This window comes from Neltuma alba, unplaced genomic scaffold (assembly GCF_004799145.2).
Source record: "Neltuma alba isolate B1F8T4 unplaced genomic scaffold, ASM479914v2 tig00001660_pilon, whole genome shotgun sequence".
Lineage (NCBI taxonomy): Eukaryota > Viridiplantae > Streptophyta > Magnoliopsida > Fabales > Fabaceae > Neltuma > Neltuma alba.
In genome coordinates this window covers 1,294-22,547 of record NW_021632559.1, presented here as the reverse complement: position 1 = coordinate 22,547, position 21,254 = coordinate 1,294, and the positions used below count along the sequence as shown (strand labels likewise).

The window sequence follows — 21,254 nt, the reverse complement described above, 5'->3', positions numbered from 1 at the left end:
AATAAGGCCTTCGATTAAAAGACTAATATATACTACGAAACAAAATACCATCACCCGATGGAAACATGTTGATTTTAAAAAATCAAAAGTTTTAAGTGTAACTGCGGAAAAAAAAAAAAAAGGAAGTTTGGTACTCCTTCCATTTTTTAATTTATGTCTTTTTTAAAAAAACTGTTTCGTTTTATGTCTCTTTTCATGAGCTCAAAGCAGCATTTATTAATATTTTCTATTACACCTTCTTCATACAAGTAATGAATGTAAAAATGTTTTGTTGGCAAAAAAATGTCAAAATATTTTAACACATTGAATTAAGAGAAAATTTAATATTATGAACATTTTAATATATTAATAATTGCATTTCTTAATATGTGGGTAAAAATCTTAAAAATGAACTCACATATATTTTGATATAAAGAGTAAAAAATAACCGACTTTCCTTATTTACAGTTGATGTATCATTCAAAATTTCAAACATCTGAATTTCGGAGCTCAAATAACACAAAATATCAAAAGAAATAAGGTTTCTAATAATCTAACATTAAGGTTCCTATATTTACAATTAAGCTTTTGATATTTGCAATTGAGTTATTGATTTTTTAAAATAGTTATATGCTTCTAATTGAGTGGAGACATTTTGATTTATTTATCTTTATCGAACAAGAACCTTAGCTCTTAGTATAATTTTTAAAATTAATTTTTTTTTTTTGGTTGAGGGATGGCTTCGAAAAGCCAAAGCCATATTGAATGCCATAATGTTGGTTTTTCCCCCTTAAAAAAAATACATTATGGATGACAAGAGTGTGTGGGTCCCAACTCCCAATGTGAATTGAAGAAGGTTTGTGAAGGAAAGATTTGGATTGGGAAGAATGGAAGGTAAGAGAAGGGAAGGTGTTTTATTATTTTATATTCAAATCAAAAGAAGATCCCGCTTAAGCCGAAAATGTGTTTGCCTCACCACCCCACATTTTCAGTGAGTTTTTGTCTTCATTTGTGTGTTGGGAACATGGGACCATTAGTTGGATTAATCTCTTAACAAATTATGATTAATATTTAAGTAATTAAACAGATATGGAGGCTCCATTAACACGACGTCCACTTTATTAGTGTTATTTTCATAATATTTGACTCTATAAGTGATTGTAAAGTGCGGTTCCATACAATTCTAAACTTTTTTTTTTTTGAGCTCAGGATACTTCTAAATTATTTTAGAATTGAAACTAATTAATTCTTGTTAGGTTGGAAGTGTTAGAGTTAAAATCCTTCCAACAGGTACACTTCCTGAAATTTAAACTTATATTTTCTTCCCTATAAAGTAACCGCTTATCATCTCAGCCAACAGGTTTTTAGTATTTTGAGTTTTTAGTTGCCATCAACAAGTGCTTGAAGGTGAAACTTGACATTTTGTTCCCTATAATTAATAACGTCTCTAACTCATGGCCAGTTAGCATTTTATCCCAATAATTGATGTGACTCTCATTTTACAAAATAATGAGAACGAAGAAAATTATCAATGAGTCTAAATGATAAGTAAACAATTGTCATCTAATATTTTGAAACTTGTCGTTATAGCTATTTGTTACCATTAGAATTTTTTTAGTAATTATGTTCTTTACTTAAGATTTCATAGCAATTCTCTAAGTAACCAGGTACCAATGGCCTTGTAATCTAGCGACATAAATGTTTGATAAATTCCTATTTTAATATATTATTAATATTTTTTGGAGATTTTACCAATTAAAGTGGGATAATTTGTATTTATTATGGGTATTTTGAATTAAAGATTGATTGCATTAAAATGGAGTTAAAAAGAAAAATTTTATCATATTTTTAGATTTGCTCTTCAATGATTGATTTTGGGATTTTGTGATATCATATAATCTCAATTTATCTTGCAAGTTTTGGGGAAAAAAAGGAAATTAGAAAAACTGAAAAAAGAAAAAGAAAAATACAATAAAAAAAAATTAAAAAAAAAAAGAGGCATGCCGTTTTGGTTTTAGAAGCATTAGGTTATATTATATCATATATGGATTGATCGTGCAGGGAGGCGGTAGCAAACCATAAGCCGCCACCTCCATCGGAGACCATATCTATTATACATGGATTTATCCCAATCATCACGTTTTTTCGACTCTTATTCATTCATCTTGTTTTTTTTCCCTCCATTAACCATAAGCCGCCACCTCCGTCGTAGACCCATATCATTCGCGACCCCCATCTTCCACGTCCACCAACATCATCATTTCTATGACTGCTGCATTTTAGAACGTGTTATGACTGGGTTCAGAGCTATGAGAGGCTGAGTTTGATGTGTTATTTGGGATTGAATTCAATGGCTTGAATTTTAGAGCTACAAAAGGGAGTTTAATCCTAGTCCTTAGTTTAGACTTTTTAATTGATGATCTCTGGTATGAAATTTCTTATATTTGGTTTAAAACTAGAAATTACTGGTTGTAATTCTTGGTTTGGATTGGAATTGTTGAGATTTAAATTAGTATTTATAAGTTTGAGTACTTGGTTTGTACATATATTTATATTTATACCTTTGTTAATTCATTATTAAAATGATGTTTATGCGAGTTGTGTAGAAACAGTAGAGTGTAGAGATTATACTTGAAGCAAATTTAACAAGTAATTAATGGTCTAATTGAGTATTAATTTAAAAGGAATAAGTGAATAACTTCTCTAAACCAACCGTAATCACTTTAACTTACTCTTATATCATTAAACAAGTTAGGATAGTTATTGATTCATTTTCAAAGAGCATTCTCTTCATTTCTTAAAATTCAAATTTGCTTTTTTTCATTCTCTCTAAAAATACAAAAAAAAAAAGTAGTTTAGATTTATTTATTTTTTTCATAATCAATTTTATAAAAAGAAAAAGGGAAAATGACAATAAAAGACCTCCGAATTAACAAAGGGGCAAAATACACACCTAAATAAATTAAATTGCTTGGGGAGACTAGGTCTTAAATTGCAATTATGAAATGAAATCCAAAAGTCTAAAATGCCCTTCTTCTCTTTCTTTCATCATCCCATCTCTTTCTCTTTCCTGCTTCTCTTCCTCTTGCTCCCTCTTTCGCTCTCTCCGTCCTTCTCTTCCTCTCCCTCTCTCCGTCCTTCTCTTCCTCTCCCTCCTAGCACCAATTATCTAGCCGTCTACGTATTTCTTAATGGAATTGAAGTTGTGCCCATATCCACTGACCTTTATTACAAAAAAGTTGGTGACCCATTGTTAACATTGTTTAGCAAGAGTAATTGGATTCAGGTTAATAGCAATTGTGCTCTGGAGATAGTGTACAGAATCAATGTTAGAGAGGATAAGATTACAGCTACCCAAGACACTACTAGTATGCTTCATGATTGGCGTGACGTCATCTTGGTCGGTTATGGTGTGGGTAACTGGGTTATACGGTGGAAGAGAATGAGGTGCAAAGTTGATGATGAAAGATGTTAGTTGGAGAAGGTTGTGGTTAGTTTAAGATGCACTGAATTTTGCAAAAACTAGTTGCTAGCAAAGCACCTCTAGTTTTTTGTTATTTGAGTTACTATTGTTATAATTTGGCTTGATAGTGTTGTAACTGAGGACTTATTACTATGATGGCGGTAACATGACATCATGATCTGGAAGTATTAGCTTTTTGTTTATGGAGTGAACAATGTTAACATTATGTATTTATCAGTTGTAAATGGTAACAATTTAAATCTTTTTAATGTTCTGAAGTTAATGAGAAACCCAGTCACAAACTTGTAATTTTGCCTACCAAACTTGTTATTTGGCTTACCACTCTTGTTATTTGGCTTACTACTTTTGTTATTTGACAGTGAAATGTAGAAATAATAAAAACTTTCCATTAAACTTAATTTAATGAGAAACCCAATCACCAAATTATTATTTCACTTACCCACTCTTGTTATTTCGCTTGCTGTTCTTTTCACTTGATAGTAAATGAAAATAATAGCAATTTTTCATGAAACTTAATTTTATTAGAAACCTAGTCACATGCTTATAATTTTACTTACCCAACTTGTCATTTGGCTTGTTACTCTTGTCGTTTGGTAATGAAATGTGAAAATATTAACAACTTTTCATAACACTTAATTTTGTATGAAATCCAATCACAAAAGTGTTATTTCGCTTATATTTTTGTCATTTCGTTTAGTGTTCTTGTTATTTGATAGTGAAATATCAAAATACTAGTAACTTTTCATTAAACTTAATTTCATCATAAACCCAGTTACAGGCTTATAATTTCGCTTATCAAACTTATTATTTGGTTTAACACTATTATCATTTGACTTACTACTCTTGTTATTTGGTAGTAAATTACAAAAATAATGGCAATTTTTTGTGAAAATTAATTTCATCAAAAATCCAATCACAGGCTTATAATTTTGCTTATCAAATTTGTTATTTCCCTTACCACTCTTGTCATTTGGTAATGAAATATGAAAATAATGCAACTTTTCATGAAACTTAATCTCATAAGAAACCCAATCACAAAATTGTTATTTTGTTTGCCATTCTTATTATTTAGGTTACCATTCTTGTCATTTGGTAGTGAAATATTTTCATTACTGACCGTGTTAAATGCCAAACTTTCATCTTCTCATTTACAACCACACAAGCATTTGCTTTTTCAACAACTTATCCTTTTAAAATAACAGCTCCTTATTATCAAATAACAACTCTTTAGTTACAATTGACAACTATTCAATTCAATTTATTCTTTACCAAATTTTTTATCGTTATTTCCCAAACTAATATTATCATCTCCCAAATTAATCTTGTCATTTTCTTCCCAGTCAAACATCATTTGCACAAGTTATTTAACAGAACAACATAAATATTTCACTAAAAAAAACTCTTAACTGGTCAATTACAATTGGGTAAGACCCAAAAAAAAAAAGAAGAAGAAGAAAGAAACCAGACTTAGAAGATGATGTTTTGATATTAGTTGGTGGTTTTCTTTCCCATTGTTATTGCTGTTATCTAATACTTGTCCATTGTCATCGCTGACATGGGTTTCTTCACCAATGCTTATGATCTCTTTAGCATCGCCAACGTTACTAGGTTGTTGGGGCTTGCAGATATGAAAACTTCTTATGGCATCGACATGTTGGGGAGAAGTGTAAAGATCTTGATTATCATTTGGGGTGTAATGAAGAGGAAGAAGTGTTGCGAGAAGAAAAGAGAATATGGGAATAAATAAATAGAGCACTATGTTTGTGGATAGCAGAGGAAAGAGAAGCACGAAGAGAGGGAAAGGAAGAAGAAGGAAAGAGAAGGACATAGGATGACAAAAGAAAGACGAAAAGAAGGGGGCATTTCGGTATTTTCTCAAATATTTCATAATTGCAATTTAAGACATGATCTTCCAAGCAATTTAATTTATTCAGGTGTGTATTTTGCGATTTTGCTAATTCGGGGGTCTTTTATTGCCTTTTTTTCAAAGAAAAATCCCTTTTCAAACCCCTTATTTTTAATGCGTTTGTCACTTAGTTAATTTAGGAATTAATAAAAAAAACTCCTCAACAGACACAACTCGAGTTGTGCTGTACTTCATAATTTGGTTTTATATTTTGTTTAACCCAAAATAACTAAAAATGTTCAAATCAACGCTCTATCTTACAAGTGAGAGGTTACGAGTTCAATTCCACTTGTAGTGTCATGTTGATAGTCAATTTATTTGGCATAGCGTTTTGGAGAGGAAAAGTAACTTACAAGTGTGATAAGTCTGTTTACAAATTTAGATGTAAATTTGGAAGCTGTTTGTTATAGTTTTTGGCCAATTTGACTTATGAGTCAAAAACTGCTTTTTTAGACACGATTGCAAAAACACCTAAAACTACTTATAACTTGAACAAAAATAGCCTTTTGAAATTAAAAGACATTTTTGCCCTTATGTTTATGTTGTTCTTATGCTTTTTTTTTATATATTTTTGTACTTTTCAATAAGTTTTTAGTTATTTGTTTTAATATTCTAAAACAATTTTTAACAGTTATTATAATATTTTTAATTCTTAATATTATTTTTTATTTTTTATTTACATAAATTATACAGAGTATGTCATCCAATTAATTATATAATGTCATTTGGTTCAAAAATTTTCATATTAATATGATTTCTAATTTAAATATATTTTATTAATTAAATATAAGTTTTTCATATTATAATAATTTAAAATTATTATATTTTGTAAATTCATATTTTTAATCATTTCTCATTATTTAATAAAAGTCATACCCATTTTGGTTATTCTGTAAACCAAACCTACTTATTCAATTATAATCTAAATAATTTTTTTTATTTTACAAACTAATTTTTATAAAAGTCAATCCAAACACAAATCATACTATCCTATTTAATTTTTACCAAATATCATTTTTTTTAAAATCAGATTAAAAATAAGTTTTTTTTTTTTTACTACTAATATGAACGGACCCAGTAATTGTTCTTTTTAAGTCAATTATGACCTTGTAGCTTAGTATTTTAAATGTTTTGTTATAAGTGGGAGGTGATGAGTTTGATTTTCGCATTTCATCGCTACCTACACCCTTCCACCTTCCGATAGTAGCTGACTCAGCTACTACTTCATGGTTATTAATCATCATAGCACAGGTGATTGGAATCTAGTAAGATGCTACCTGTAGAATATATACGTCTGTTCGTGCTGTGCAAATTAAATTTCTAACTTGTGCGCTACATTCATGTCTCAAGTGTCACCTAAGCCACGCCTAATGTCACTACAGAGTAGAGAGATCTTGTATTAAATTTTATATTTGACAAACGGAAGAAATGTTTTTTCTTTTGGTCAAAAAAAACGGAGGGAATGTTTGCTCGCGGGAAACAGCTGTGATATTAAAATATGGATATTAGGATGTAATGATATAGCCAAAAAAGTTGAAAACACCGTGATCATTGCGTTAAATTTTTGTTATCACAGACTGAGAGCTGCGTGGAGAGTAGAGGCTTTGGGAAAAACACGAAGACGAACTCTATCAGCCAGTCAAAGGTCAGGAAAGTTAGTTTGGCACAACATGCGACATATCATGCTCTGCTATATATGTTATTTTCCTGCAGAAAATTAAAGAAGAAGAAGAAGAGCAGGATGGACGTTGGTGTAAATCCATTTCCAATAACTTTTGCAGTTCACTTTCTGGGTATTACTGCCATTGCTATGGTCTTGGTTTGGACCATTCACTATCTTGGTGGCTTAGCTTGGAACTCTCCGGACAAGAGCCTCCTCTTCAACGTAACTTGTTTCAATATTTCTCTTAACTCTTCCCATTTTTCTACATTTGTACTTCAATGTTTTTCTATGTCTAACTCGCGTTTGATTCATACTTACAGGTCCATCCTGTTCTTATGCTAATTGGGTTAGTTGTTATTGGAGGCGAAGGTAATCCAACACACATTTGAGTGCCCTGGTTTAGTTGTTATGCAAATTGGCTTAATAAGTCACTGGTTTTTGTTTTCCTGTTTTGTGTTGAACAAAATGCAGCTATCATAAGTTACAAATCATTTCCACTGGAGAAAGAAGTGAAGAAAGTGATACACCTTGTTCTTCATGCCATTGCATTGGTACTTGGAATAGTGGGAATTTATGCTGTGTTCTTGTTTCATAATGAGAAACACATTGCTAATCTCTACAGCTTCCATTCCTGGATCGGAATTGCTGCTATTGTTCTTTATGGCGTTCAGGTAATAAACCTATTCCCTTTCTTCTCTTCTACAGGTAGCTGGTGAGATTGAAAGTAACATAAGCATTCTTGGAAAACTCTGCAAATTTTGGTGAACCAATTAAGAACAGATAGTAATATAGATATGTACATTATTGCAGTGGATATATGGGTTTGTGATGTTTATGTACCCCGGAGGGGACCCAGCTCTGAGGAGAGTGTCACTTCCGTGGCACATTTTGTTTGGGCTGCTGGTGTACATGATGGTTGTTGCAGCTGCGATTCTGGGGTTTCTGGAGAAGATGACATTCCTTGAGGAGAGTGGATTGGCCAAATTTGGATCAGAGGCTTACCTCGTAAACTTCACTTCGGTTGTTACTGTCTTGTTTGCTGCCTTGGTTGTCTTCTGTGCTATCACTAAGCCTCCCGCTCCTGCATTTGACGACTATGCTCCTATTTAGCATTGTTTCACCTAATGGTCTCTGTTTAAGTAAAATTCTTGTTTTAAGTAGGTAGTGCTTATTTCTAATCTGGGACATGGAAACTATTTTATGAGAGAAATAGGAATTGAATGAGCAAAGATTAGAGGAGACTGTAGTTTTTTTTTTTTAAATATATATATAAATTAATATCTTGAAATATTGAGACACATTTGGTTGGATCAACTAACATTCCCACTCGTGTTTTGTTTTGATACGCTGTACCGTTGTGCTTTATATCATTCTTAATGCATATAAATGATACTCCTCCGGTCCTTATTATAAGACCCAATTTGACTTTTTATTTGGTCCTAATTATAAGACCCAATCCATTTTCTCTCTTATATTATATATTTTTTTCCAAGATAATCCTTCAAATAATGATAGTTTTTAGCCAATATACTTAATTAGCAAAGATATTTTAGGAATAACAACACTTATTTAATATAAATAACCAACTTAACTTACTTCCTTAATCTCCTCAAATAAGTCAATTGGGTCTTATAATTAGGACCGGAGGAGTATAATTGATTGGGCCTTCTAGCTCAATGCCTCCTTAGTTTCTTTTCTAAATGCGGGGTTGCCAATAAGAACTAGTTTAATTATAGGAAATTGACTCATAACTTATAAGAATTGGTGATTGATTTGTATTTATCTTTGTAAGTACTTGTTGAGTACGGAAGTATGTTTTAGTTTTGGTGAACTAATAACCCAACTCATGTAAACTTCTTGTTACAACAAAAAATATGGGACTGACCAATAAGTGTTGGTCCAAGTGGAAAGGACTTGGGCTTCTTAAACATCATGTCCTGGGTTCGATCCTTGGGGCGATGTGTATGGAAAAAACACTGTTGGAAGGGGTCTCCGTTACGGCGCCTGACAGTACTCCGAGAGATTAGTCTCTTACCGTTCGGGTGGGAGGATACTCTGGGCAACAAAAAAAAATATGGGACTGAGTTTAGGTATGTACATGAATAAGATAAATATGAACTTTTCTCGTTAATTAAAGGATGATAATATTTTATTTATAATTATCTGATATATTTATAAATTGTGGCTTACTTCATAATTCGTACCACATATGATATATGAAAAAACATTTTTTTGACCAAATATATGAAAAAACATTTAACTATATATATATATATATATATATATATATATTAACAGTTTAATTATTTAGTGAAAAGCACGAGTCACATGGCTACCATCAGCCTAGCAGGTGATGACTCGTGTCCCCATGCCTCATTTGGAAAGTTAGAATGTTAGATGGAAATCTCCCATAGGTAAAAGGGAAAACCATTGGGATAGGCCCAGATTCGTTTCACGAGGGGACGGATTGACTGAAATGCCCCTTTTCCGGCTAGAAAATAATTGACGCATTGTTGAAAAACATGGACATTTGATGAGGAGGCGAGTTTGGTGGACTTTGGACTTCATGGTAGGTAGCTTAAGCATGTACTCTTCCGGTCCTTAATATATGACCTAATTGTTGAGTTAGTTTTGATCCTAAATATGAGACTCATTTCTCATATTTATCAATTTTCTCTAAATTACCTCTATGAATACTTCTTCAACTATAATCAAATAAAAGAGGAAAATTGGATGTTAAGAAGATGATTATGGTATTTTAGAAAAAATGTATGACATTTATTATAATTAACTAACTTACCTAACTTCCTTAGTCTAATCAAATTAGTTAAATAGGTTTTAATTTAAGGATCGGATGAGTTTTTTTTTTTGGGGCCGGTGTAGCTTATCCATACTGGGCAGCCACATTTTTCATTTTAATTATTCAAAAATTGTTTCACAATAATAAAATAATTCAAGTAGCCTAACCGTGCCTCTTTGTCAAAGTAAGTTATGAATTTTGAAAGATTTGCTGTGAAATTCCAAATAACAAATATAGCTATTAAAAAGTATTATTGACAATATAGCCTGCCATGATAAGATTTAGTTTAGAAGATGACAACTGCTTACTTGTTATTGAGACTTACTGATAATTATTTTCTTTACTTGAGATCTCATTATAATTCTTCCTATATTCAATTATTTATATGCCTGAATTAATTCGAAAATGGGTGACAAAATAATAGAGATGAAAAAAATTTTCTAAAAAACTTGACCTATTAAAAGAGGTGAGAAAACACCAACAAATGTTTATCCAAGTGAAAGGGATTTGGGCACCTTAAACATCATGTTTTGGGTTTAATCTTTGGAGCAGTGTGTATGAAAAAGACATTGTGAGGAGGAATTCCTGCTACGGCGCCTGACAGTACCCTCAGAAATTAGTCTTTTACCGTTCGGATGGAGGGATATTCTGGGCAACCAAAAAAAAAAAAAAAGATGTGAGAAAACAGACCCTCCTACCTTGGGCTCTATATGGGCTGGTCCTTTTACCATTAGTCTATGAATTTATTCTCCTTCGGTCCAATTGGGTGTTCGCCACCTAAATAAAAAAGGGAAAATGACACTAAAATACCACTTGAATTCTAAAAAGACAGATAAAGGACCTGAATAAGCAAAATGACAAAAAAGGCATCAGGTACCAATCTGGAATTTTGATTTTTGGCCTAAAGACTGAATTGCCCTTATTGTGTTCGCCTCCTCTCAGCGAAAGCAATTCCCCCCACTCGGCGAAAGAGAAACTGCCCCCACTTGGTGAAACCAATCCATCTACTCGGTGAAACTAATCCCTCCTCTCAGTGAAACCGAATCCCTCTACTCAATGAAACCAATCCCTCCACTCCACGAAACCGAACCCCCTCCAGTTGACGAAACTAAATCCTTCGCATCACCATTCTGTAGAGATTGTTGATTTGGTGGGTTTTGGTTGTGGGAAAGAGGATTTGTAGTGAGAGAGGGAGTGAACCTGTGGGAAAGACGAAGCGGAAATCAGAAAACAATGGCAAGCAATTACGTAACGTAACTGCTGTCATATGCCTGCTGGTTTTTGGTAAATCCCATTACGTGAATGGTAAATTTCACTATACATGTAGTTAATTATGAATTTTACAAAATACATATTGTGATTTACAACTTTTGTAGTGAAAGTGACTACTTTGTTAATGGGTTTTGCAACCTGTTTTCAGGAGATAAACAACTTGTTTGTAAAAACTAATAAAATTTGACTCTGAATTTTACAAAACACACAGTAATATTTACAACTTTTATAGTGAAAATGACCACTTTTTAAATGAGTTTTGCAACCTCTTTTCAAGGGATTGACAACTTGTTTCTAAAAACCAATAAAATTCCATGCTGAATTTTACAAAACATAGAGTGATATTTACAACTTTTGTAGTGAAAATTACCACTTCTTAAATGAGTTTTGCAACCTCTTTTCAAGGGATTGGCAACTTGTTTCTAAAAACCAATAAAATTCCATGCTGAATTTTACAAAACATAGAGTGATATTTACAACTTTTGTAATGAAAATTACCACTTCTTAAATGAGTTTTGCAACCTCTTTTTAAGGGATTGACAACTTGTTTCTAAAAACCAATAAAATTTCATGCTGAATTTTACAAAACACACAGTGATATTTACAACTTTTGTAGTGAAAATTACCACTTCTTAAATGAGTTTTGCAACCTTTTTTCAGGGGATGAGCAACTTGTTTCTAAAAATCAATAAAATTTGACGCTGAATTTTACAAAACACACAGTGATATTTACAACTTTTATAGTGAAAATGACCACTTCTTAAATGGCTTTTGCAACCAGTTAATTCAACGTGACTACAAAAGTTGTCACTTTTATTAGTTTTTACAAACAAGTTGTTTATCTTCTGAAAACAGGTTGCAAAACCCATTAACAAAGTAGTCACTTTCACTACAAAAGTTGTAAATTACAATATGTATTTTGTAAAATTCATAATTAACTACATGTATAGTGAAATTTACCATTCACGTAATGGGATTTACCAAAAACCAGCTGGCATATGACAGCAGTTACGTTACGTAATTGCTTGCCAGTTTTCTGATTTCCACTTCATCTTTCCGCTTCGGTTCACTCCCTCTCTCACTACAAATCCTCTTTCCCACAACCAAAATCAACAATCTCTACAGAATGGTGATGCGAAGGAGTAAGATAATAGCATTTTCAACATTCTTCTTTCCTTCTTCCCGCATTTCATCAGCGTCGGTCTTCCTCTCTCCTTTCTCTCACTGCGTCGGTCTTCCTCTCTCCTTTCTCTCACTTTCAGCTTTCGGTCTTCCCGCATTTCATCAGGGCATTTGGGTCTTTTGGCCGAAAATATGAATTCCAGATTGGTACCCAGTGCCCTATTTGTCATTTTGCTTATTCAGGTCCCTTATCTGTCTTTTTGGAATTCAAGTGGTATTTTATTGTCATTTTCCCAATAAAAAATGCCATGCATGAAGAAATTAGTAATTTAATTTATTCTCTCAGCATAATCTTAATGTTCAAATATTAGAAACAAAATTTTGATTTTAAGTTTTTAATGAATGTTTATGTGCCTATTTATGTTCATTATTTGCCTATTTGGTATAAAATGGATTTTAGTCTTGAAAAGTCTTGTTTCGCTTTTGTAAGAGTTATACTTTTAATTATATTATTTTTTATGATAAACTATGAAAGTTATAGTTCTAATGAAACAGATGATGATTCTATCTTACCATATGTTGAATGGCCATAAGCAAATGATGAGAAATCTGAAATTACGACAAAAGAAACAAGATTCTAAGGAATCTGAATCAAGTTGTCATGTGAAAATTCAGAATACAAACAAAAATTAGGAATAACTAAAAAGATGTTTTTGTTGTTACTATTAAAAATAGGCCAATTCATAAAAATTGCATGCAGCGACAATTTTCCATCAATTTTTTTCCCAAAGATTTTTTAAAATTTACTCTGTTGTTTTCCACCAATCAGCATGTCCCATTCTGTCTTCAAATTACATGGTTTTAGGCCGCTCTGAGAAAATTTGCTTTCGATTTAGATTTTATCCTAGTAATTTTAAAAATATTTATCCTCTATTATCATCTGAATAAGAGGGGGGGGGGGGAATCCTTTCTTCATAATAGTTATTTCTAGTTTATCTATCTGTACAGCCAGTTGTCATAGTTGAAGGGCTCATGTAGTGTTGGCTTGTTTAGGTGTGTGGTCATTATGGCGTTACGCATGAGAGGATTTACATACTTATATTATACTACCTCTAATCCTTAATACAAGACTGTATTTGACTTTTATTTTGGTCATAAATATAAGATCTCAGTTCACTTTGTCTCTCATATTTATACATTTTTTCCAAAGTAACCCTTCTAATAATGATAATTCTAGTCAATACACTTGATTAGCAAGAATATTTTAGGAAAGATAATAACTATTTAGGACAAATAACTAATTCAACTTACTTCTTTAATCTCTTCAAATTAGTTAACTGGCTCTTATAATTAGGACCGGAGGTAGTATATATATACAAACTCCAGTTTTTGATATGAGATATCATTTTGACTATTATTTTGGTTCTAAATATAAGACTTCAACTTGCTTTGTTTATCATATTTATGTATTTTTTCTAAGATAGTTATTCTAATAATAATAGTTTTATCCAATATACTTCATTAGCACAACACTTATTTATTCCTCAAATTAGTCAACTAGCTCTTATAATTAGGATCGGAAGTAGTACCTCATATAAATAAAATCAATATAATAATAAATGAAGGGTAAAATTATATATAAATATAAAAATTTCTCTCAATGTTCTATAAATAGAATAAAAAAATATCTTTTTTCTCTGTTCTATAAATAGGACTGGAGGAATAATATTTAATTGACCATTTTAATTATCCCACAAGAAAAAAGAATAACTCGAAATATAGTGTAGTTTGTTGTAAATTTTATATCTCAAATGTAGATGAAAATAAATTAAATTTAGAATATTTCGTCATCGCCAAGAAATGACTGAATCTCCATAGAAGGAATCTTCCGTATTCGTCTCCACGCTACCCAAGACAACGACGCCACACACAGCTTAATGTTGAAGACAACCTCAGCCTCAATAATCAAATTAATTTGATGCTTTCAAATTAATTGACGTGTTACATGTTAATAAGGTTTTTTTGAATTATTTAATAATAAAATGAATTTAAATTATTATGAGGGGTCATTCACGCATATATCACTTTATTGATGTTTATATGTTTTATGCATAAATGTCAATAATTGTTGTCATCAAGTCTTGGTTAGCCAACAATTTATTGCCATTTCCCTAATTTTCTAGAGTGTTCGATGATGTTAATTAATTATTCCTTTTTTCTGAAATGATATATTTTCTGTGGAAACTTTCTGTTAATGGCCCATATAATTTTGTAAATCACATTTTATCCAGAACTAAATCAAACTCGATTAACCTAAATGCAATAACATACATGCGATTAAAAGTGAGGTTTTATTTGGACACTAAGCATCATTTTTTTTTGTTAATATTATTTTTAATTCTTAAAATTTGACATTTTGGCTCCTGAAATTGGACTTCATTTAGTTTATAATGCTTATTTTAGAGATCAAAATACTGTTCTAGGTAATAGGTATCAAGAATTTTTAAGCAGTCTAAAATAAACTAAAAATGATATTAATTTTTATTTTGGCCAACATCCATAAATGTAACATATACATCATTATTCATTGGACATTTTTATGAATTTGACTTTGGAATTTTCAAGCGCTAATACTTACATCCAACCCCTACTAGTGAATACCAAACGTCGAAGAAATTCATGTATAGAAAGCGTAAAAAAAAAAAATTGATACAGTGATGTGACAGCAAAATATTATGAGTTTTATACTCAAATAAATGCATATCTTCTACTCAAAGTCGAGTTTTTTTAACACGCACACACATTCTCGTTATTATTATTTAATAAATAATGGATTATTCTTGTTTTTATTAATTTAATTTCAAAGTAAAAAAAGAATTAATTATGTTTACAAAAAACTATTTTTATTTATTGTAATTCATTTCCTTCTATTTCTCTAAAGTAAATAAATGAACTTTTTTTGGGCTAAAGTCAAATATGTGTAGTCACTTACGCCACTTTTTTGTGGGGGTATCTTAACCAAATGATCTGGAACTTATCTATTTTCCCATATTAATTTTAAATTATCAATTAAAAGTGGAAGAATATAATAATAATATTGAAAAAAAAAATGAAAGAAGAAAGTTGCATGATTGAGGCAAACTGGCGAAGGGAGGGTGGCCACCTGTATCAACCATCCAGCTAAGCGCCGTTGGAATATTAGAGAGAGCTGATAGAGCTCGAACAGTTACCTTATTTCTTCAACCATAATATCTTAACCACCTTTCTCTCTCCTCTTCCTCCCTTCCTCTTCTCTCTCTCTTCATCAATTTCTGATATTTCCACAATAAGTGAAAGCTCCGTTACACCCTTTTGTTTCAAATCCTCATCGTCATCATCATCACCAACTTTTCTGTGAGGAATCACAACTCAACTCAAAAGAAGGAAAGCAGAAGTATGACAGAGGAGCAACCCAAAAAGCTGGACGCTGAATCCCCATCGGAGCCTCCGCCGCCGCCACCTCATGAGGCGCCTCCGCCGCCGCCGCCGCCGCCGCCTCATGAGGAGCCTCCCCCACCGCAACCACCAGCACCTCCACCTCATGAGGAGCCTCCAAAAGATGTGACTGAGGAGAAATCTGTAACTCCGGCACCTCCTTCTGAAGAACTTAAGACTCTTGCTATAGTTGAAAGTACATACCCAACTCCCCTCTCTTTCTCACTTTTCTTCTATATCTGTTTGTTTCCTCTGAAAAATTGACTCAAAAGGAAATATATCTCTTTCTGTGTATATGTTTGTGTTTGTGTTCCATGGTTACTCTGTTTATTTTATGGTTGGTTCAGGGGACAAGTCCTTAGTTGAACACCCTTTTTCATTTCTTATAAATATAAACAGTGAATTGTTGAATTTTTCTTTCTGTTCTTCAAGGACTTCTGATAATGAATTTCTCGAGTTTAATTCATAGTGATCTCTGTTGTTTTTGTCAACTGAATTATTCCTGTCCGGTATAGTTTCTGAAGGGTTTTTCATCTATTTGGGAATTGGGACTCAGAAGTCATAATCCTTTTTATAACGTATACTTTAAACTTTTATTCTAACGTATACTTTAAACTTTTATTCATTTTTTTCTTTTCTTGTCAGTTTATGATGGCTAGTATTTGCAAACACGTGCTTGTCTTAGCAGGGGACGTTTGAGACTTGTGAAAACAAGATAACTGTGAATTCATTTATACCTTCATCTTATAGATGTCAACCTTTTCTGAATGGTGATGCTTCTTATAGTTCATCCTTTAATTTCTGTGCCTGTGCTCAGCCTGATCTTAACTATTTGATAACGACATGGGGATGAAAAATTTGGACAATTTCGAGGAATTAGTAAAAATAACTAAATTATCAAGTTCTCTAAAGCCTATGAACACTCTGTAATAAGGACTGGTTGATAAATCTGTAGAGTTTTTCTACCTTCCCTCAAGTATTTGGGATTATACCCAAAAGAAATTAAAAAAAAAAAAAAGAGCTTCTGAGCCACTGTATCAAAACATATGGATTTTGCATGATTGAGCCGTCAACATGATATAATGACATCATTGTGATTATTGTTGTTTATTCAGAGCCTCAAGAAGCTTCTGCAGAGAAACCATCTGAAGGCTCTGCAAATCGAGGTATCTCGACGGTTTTATATCCCTTCATACATTTTTATATCCTAAATTAGAGGTTAAACAAGTTTTTTCATATACAGATGCAGTGTTGGCTAGAGTTGCAACAGAGAAGAGGCTTTCACTAGTCAAAGCATGGGAAGAAAGTGAAAAATCAAAAGCAGAGAACAAGTAAGAGGCTGCTTTTGCATTATTACACTAGATATTTGTTTGTTTCTTTCATTTCATTCAACAAGGTTTCATAGATATTAATTTGAATAGAATCTTTTGAGCAGAGCACACAAGAAGTTATCAGCTATTTCAGCATGGGAGAACAGCAAGAAAGCAGCCATTGAGGCTGAATTAAAAAGGATTGAAGTAAGATCAATCATTCCTTTTCATTAGTAATTCCCAGAAGTGCTTTGTGAGTGCTGTTAAAATATCTGTCCATTGATTTAAATCCAGATTACTATAACTTCTGCTACGAACCAAGTGTTTTTTTTTTTTTTTGGTTCCAAAGTAAAAATTGAAAGAAAACGAGTGAAAAAAATACTTGAAAATAAAAGAAATAGAAAATCAGTTGTAACAGACTGGAATTTAAATTAATCAAAATTGTTCTTTACATACTTTTCTTTTAACCTTTTTCTAAATATATATTGGTCTGCTACTAATTCTTCTGTGTGTTTCTAATTTGTATGCGAGTTAGGAACAACTTGAAAAGAAGAAGGCTGAATACGTGGAGAAAATGAAAAACAGAGTCGCTATGATCCACAAGGAGGCTGAAGAGAAGAGGGCAATTATTGATGCCAAGAAAGGGGAAGATCTTCTCAAGGCAGAGGAAGCAGCTGCAAAATACAGGGCCACTGGAACTGCTCCCAAGAAGATCCTTGGCTGTTTCTGATACTGAAATCCTGAGATCTCATAAGAAAACCAAGAAAGTTGATTTGGTAGTGTTTTATTTTTTCCGGTGAACAGTTGTTAGCGCACGTTCTTTGACTGTTCAAATGTGAGTACAGATGTGTCGTTTGTTGGTGTCAGTACAGATGTGTTACTTGTATTTAAATTATTTGTTGGGGATTTAGTTGATGTTCATTTATGATGTGTGCATATCAATATTGGTGTGAGTGCTCCAATTACTTTAGACATTAAGAAATTATAAAGTTTAGTTTGTTGTACATTGTTTTTTTTTTTAAATTATATAAAAGTGTATATAAAGCATGACTTGTCATGCCTTGTGTTAAAACCAAGTTGAATTGTATAAATCAAAGGTGGCAAGGATTGAATTACCGAACACTTAATTTTGAGAGATCTGGATATCATGTCAAGGACTACTTTCAACCAAAAGTTTAAGTCATTAACTGAGAGTTGGTGAGTAGTTTCTAAACTCCTGACTCTAATCAGTCTCCAAGGGAGAGGAGCAGACAAAAGACTGATAAAAGCGAATGTAGAAATCAATCAAAAGGCATGAAAAATTTCCTTTTACAACCTCCATGGAGTGGGAGGTAATTTTGAATTCTGGCAAATGCTTCATCTAGCCTCCCTTCATATTACCTCTAAACCATCTAGCATGTACCAAAAGTTGAGAGCATATGAAGAAACCAGCTGAACTGTGACTAGTCACTGGACTAACATGTACAAAAATGAAGAAACAGAAAGGCACAAAATCTTCTATTCACGAAGGCATTGCCTTTCCCTGAGAAGTTTATGCAGTAGATTTAGTCATATCTATCATGCAGAGGACCCTGGAAATTCTCAGTCTGTTCCAATCCTTCAAAGAACCCGACATTGTCACCAGGTATATCTAGCAGGAGCTTTAATGCAGAATCAGAGGCATCAAGAAAGTCATGAGAACCTGAGTCTGACCCAGCTGTGCCATCTTCAAGCTTTGGATTGAGGCTGCTTAGTTGTTCTTGAGCCATGTTGGCAAAGACACTGCTTACTTGCGAGGTAGGGCTTTCGCTTTCCGCTTTCTTTTCTGTGATCATGCGAAACGATTGCCCCACCTCAGAATGCCAAAGTCGAAGAAAGCAATCAGAATGTGTGCTAGATTTAGAAAAATGATTAACACATGAGGATTCCAATTCCATTGACAGCCTTTTCTCTGCCTCAACTCTGGCCTTTTCCCACTGGATTACATGACGTACAGAAGAAGATTCAGACTTCATATCACTCCGATGATGAGGACCTTTAAAAGAGGGCTCTTGTGCCTCCAGAGAATGACCTGATGAGTGAAGGAAGCGCTTCTTCAGATGTGTGTTCCAGTAGTTCTTAATTTCATTGTCTGTTCTCCCAGGTAAATGAGATGCTATAGCAGCCCACCTAATGCGACCACATGGAAAAGATTAATGATAGAGCAATAAAATGAGAAGATTTCATATCATAAATATTGTCACTGAAACGTTATATAAAAGATCTTTTTTCCTTCTGGATAATGAGGGGTGCAATATTCTTCAGAAATCCATGGCAGCTACAACTAAAATGCTTCAATTCCATCAATTTAATTCAAAGCAATAGAATGAGTAGTGTGTGTGTGTGTTCAAGAAAATTAACCAGGGGATCAATGCACTACCTGTTGCCGAGCATGCCATGCAGCTGAATGATTTTACCTTCTTCTTCACTTGTAAAAGGGCCACGCTTGATGTCTGGGCGAAGATAGTTTATCCACCGAAGCCGACAACTTTTTCCACATCGAAGGAGACCTAGCGGCAGTCATGTTATAAATATTAACAAGTACTAACAGATGTACAAGTTTCTGATAAAATAGCGTACTTGGATTTAGGAGAGAACTCAGAAATGCAAAATATCATTAAATAGAATAGGATGAAATGAACTTAATTTTCATCTTTCTTCTTCACAACACCGTCTTCATATTTTTCTTCTTTGGAGTATGTCAACCTGTTGACTGCGTTATTTCCACTTACTTTTTGGCGAAGAAATATATTGTACAAAACCAGAAACAGTATGAGAGCAGCAACATGCAGAGGCTGCTCACAGAATTACAGCGAACGGCTATAATCAGTAATTTATTCACTTTTATTTTGAAATTCCCGTGGGAGTAACATCATATAAAAGAACTCTACAATGGGATTTCTCTGAGAATCAAACTGGTAACTAAAATCTAAAACCTGAAACCGAAAGAAGTTACAAAAGAACTTGGCGATTGCATTTGCTCTCAGCATGAGATAGTTACTTAAACCTTAGAGAAAAAGAAGTTACAGAAGATGTGGTCTTCAAAGATTCAGTGGTACAATTACCATAGAGTGAAACAGGCACATCCCCTTTGCAAGGATCATATGGTGACTATATCAGTCTTCATTAACAATATTTTAACCCTAGCTTCAAACATTCCAGAAGCTCCGGCTGCATCCTCCTTTTACCTTCCCACCCATGATCCCACCTAGAAAAAGAATTGACCTTTTGTACCCGAGGTTGACCAACCCGAACTAGCATTGTATTATACTTTCTCTTGTTCTAGATATTTAAGTTAGATGTCTAATTTACAGAGATTAAGAAATTTTTTTAAGTTAACTATGTGTAAAAACTATGTGTTAGTTTTTCCAAAATAATCTTTTAATCATTTGCACTTGAAATTCACCTCTTTGATAGAAATCTTACTTTAAGATGCCAAAATGATTAGGGGGAAAATGTAAATATAGGAGACAAAGTGACTGAGGTGTTACATTAGGATCCAAACAAATTCTTTAACTACCTTCCACGTTTCAAACACAAGGAGGTGCATATATTAACAAGAACATATGATATATCAGCTTTATTTTTCCCCTGGTGAACAGGCATACTGTGCCATGTAATTGCTGAATACAAGATTCCATACTTCTCCACTTTTGACCCATAGGTAAAAAAAAGTGAGTGCAGAAAAAACAACAAAAAGAAAAAAGTGATGTAGGAAGTCGCACCTGCATTCTTGGGTAGTGTCCGCCAACTACCACAGCCATGCTTCTTGATGTACTGAACTAAGAGTTCATCTTCTTCAGGAGTCCAAGCTCCCTTTTTCACTCCATCTTTATCACAACATGGTGACCTCCCCATCTTCACCCCCTCATTACCAGCTTGATTTAGTCCTATATATAATCTGTTCTTTTTCTCTATTTTTAATAACCTAGAGGAAGAAGAAGAGGAGGAGGAAGAAGAGGAGGAAACAGGAGGAGGAAGAAGAGTGTTGCAGTTGAAAACCCACTGAAGAGGAAGCAATGAAAACCATCAGATAGCTATAAATGCACAAGTATAGTACAATTGGGCGGCGTAAAGAACCAGGACCGTATTTAATGCATGCATGCCATGTAAGGCAATGACCGGGGTTCTTTCTTCCTAGTAACGCAAAATGAAAAAGAGAAACAAACCTAAATATAAATCATTAAAACCCATGAAAAAGAAAGGGATTAACTAGACGGATATAA

At 33.0% G+C, this 21,254-nt stretch overlaps 3 protein-coding genes across 3 annotated transcripts; 2 read left to right on the top strand and 1 right to left on the bottom strand.

The window, feature by feature from the left end:
* The first annotated feature begins 7,107 nt into the window (after window positions 1-7,107).
* On the top strand, window positions 7,108-8,289 carry LOC114761079 (transmembrane ascorbate ferrireductase 1). Its single transcript, XM_028950400.1, has 4 exons — window positions 7,108-7,254; window positions 7,353-7,401; window positions 7,504-7,703; window positions 7,843-8,289. Exons 1-4 carry the CDS (start codon window positions 7,111-7,113, stop codon window positions 8,140-8,142), a joined length of 693 nt encoding a protein of 230 aa, XP_028806233.1. The 5' UTR covers window positions 7,108-7,110; the 3' UTR covers window positions 8,143-8,289.
* A 7,190-nt stretch (window positions 8,290-15,479) lies between these two features.
* Window positions 15,480-18,014, top strand: LOC114761086 (remorin). Its single transcript, XM_028950410.1, has 5 exons — window positions 15,480-15,896; window positions 16,816-16,866; window positions 16,944-17,031; window positions 17,136-17,217; window positions 17,546-18,014. The coding sequence occupies exons 1-5, from the start codon at window positions 15,662-15,664 to the stop codon at window positions 17,738-17,740; spliced, it is 651 nt and encodes a 216-aa protein (XP_028806243.1). The 5' UTR covers window positions 15,480-15,661; the 3' UTR covers window positions 17,741-18,014.
* A 540-nt stretch (window positions 18,015-18,554) lies between these two features.
* LOC114761039 (transcription factor MYB41-like) lies at window positions 18,555-20,886 on the bottom strand. The gene is made up of 3 exons (XM_028950349.1): window positions 20,754-20,886; window positions 19,409-19,538; window positions 18,555-19,158 (listed from the first exon to the last, which is right to left on the bottom strand). Exons 1-3 carry the CDS (start codon window positions 20,884-20,886, stop codon window positions 18,555-18,557), a joined length of 867 nt encoding a protein of 288 aa, XP_028806182.1.
* Window positions 20,887-21,254: the final 368 nt, after the last annotated feature.

Excerpts from the sequence above, each read along its gene's own strand:
- LOC114761079 (XM_028950400.1), top strand. The coding sequence starts at position 7,111 with ATGGACGTTGGTGTAAATCCATTTCCAATAACTTTTGCAGTTCACTTT. Across the intron at positions 7,255-7,352 it reads ACAAGAGCCTCCTCTTCAAC|GTCCATCCTGTTCTTATGCT; the intron begins GTAACTTGTTTC and ends TCATACTTACAG. Across the intron at positions 7,704-7,842 it reads TTGTTCTTTATGGCGTTCAG|TGGATATATGGGTTTGTGAT; the intron begins GTAATAAACCTA and ends ACATTATTGCAG.
- LOC114761086 (XM_028950410.1), top strand. The coding sequence starts at position 15,662 with ATGACAGAGGAGCAACCCAAAAAGCTGGACGCTGAATCCCCATCGGAG. Across the intron at positions 16,867-16,943 it reads TGAAGGCTCTGCAAATCGAG|ATGCAGTGTTGGCTAGAGTT; the intron begins GTATCTCGACGG and ends TTTCATATACAG. Across the intron at positions 17,218-17,545 it reads CTGAATTAAAAAGGATTGAA|GAACAACTTGAAAAGAAGAA; the intron begins GTAAGATCAATC and ends TATGCGAGTTAG.
- LOC114761039 (XM_028950349.1), bottom strand. The coding sequence starts at position 20,886 with ATGGGGAGGTCACCATGTTGTGATAAAGATGGAGTGAAAAAGGGAGCT. Across the intron at positions 19,539-20,753 it reads GACACTACCCAAGAATGCAG|GTCTCCTTCGATGTGGAAAA; the intron begins GTGCGACTTCCT and ends GACTGCCGCTAG. Across the intron at positions 19,159-19,408 it reads CATGGCATGCTCGGCAACAG|GTGGGCTGCTATAGCATCTC; the intron begins GTAGTGCATTGA and ends TGGTCGCATTAG.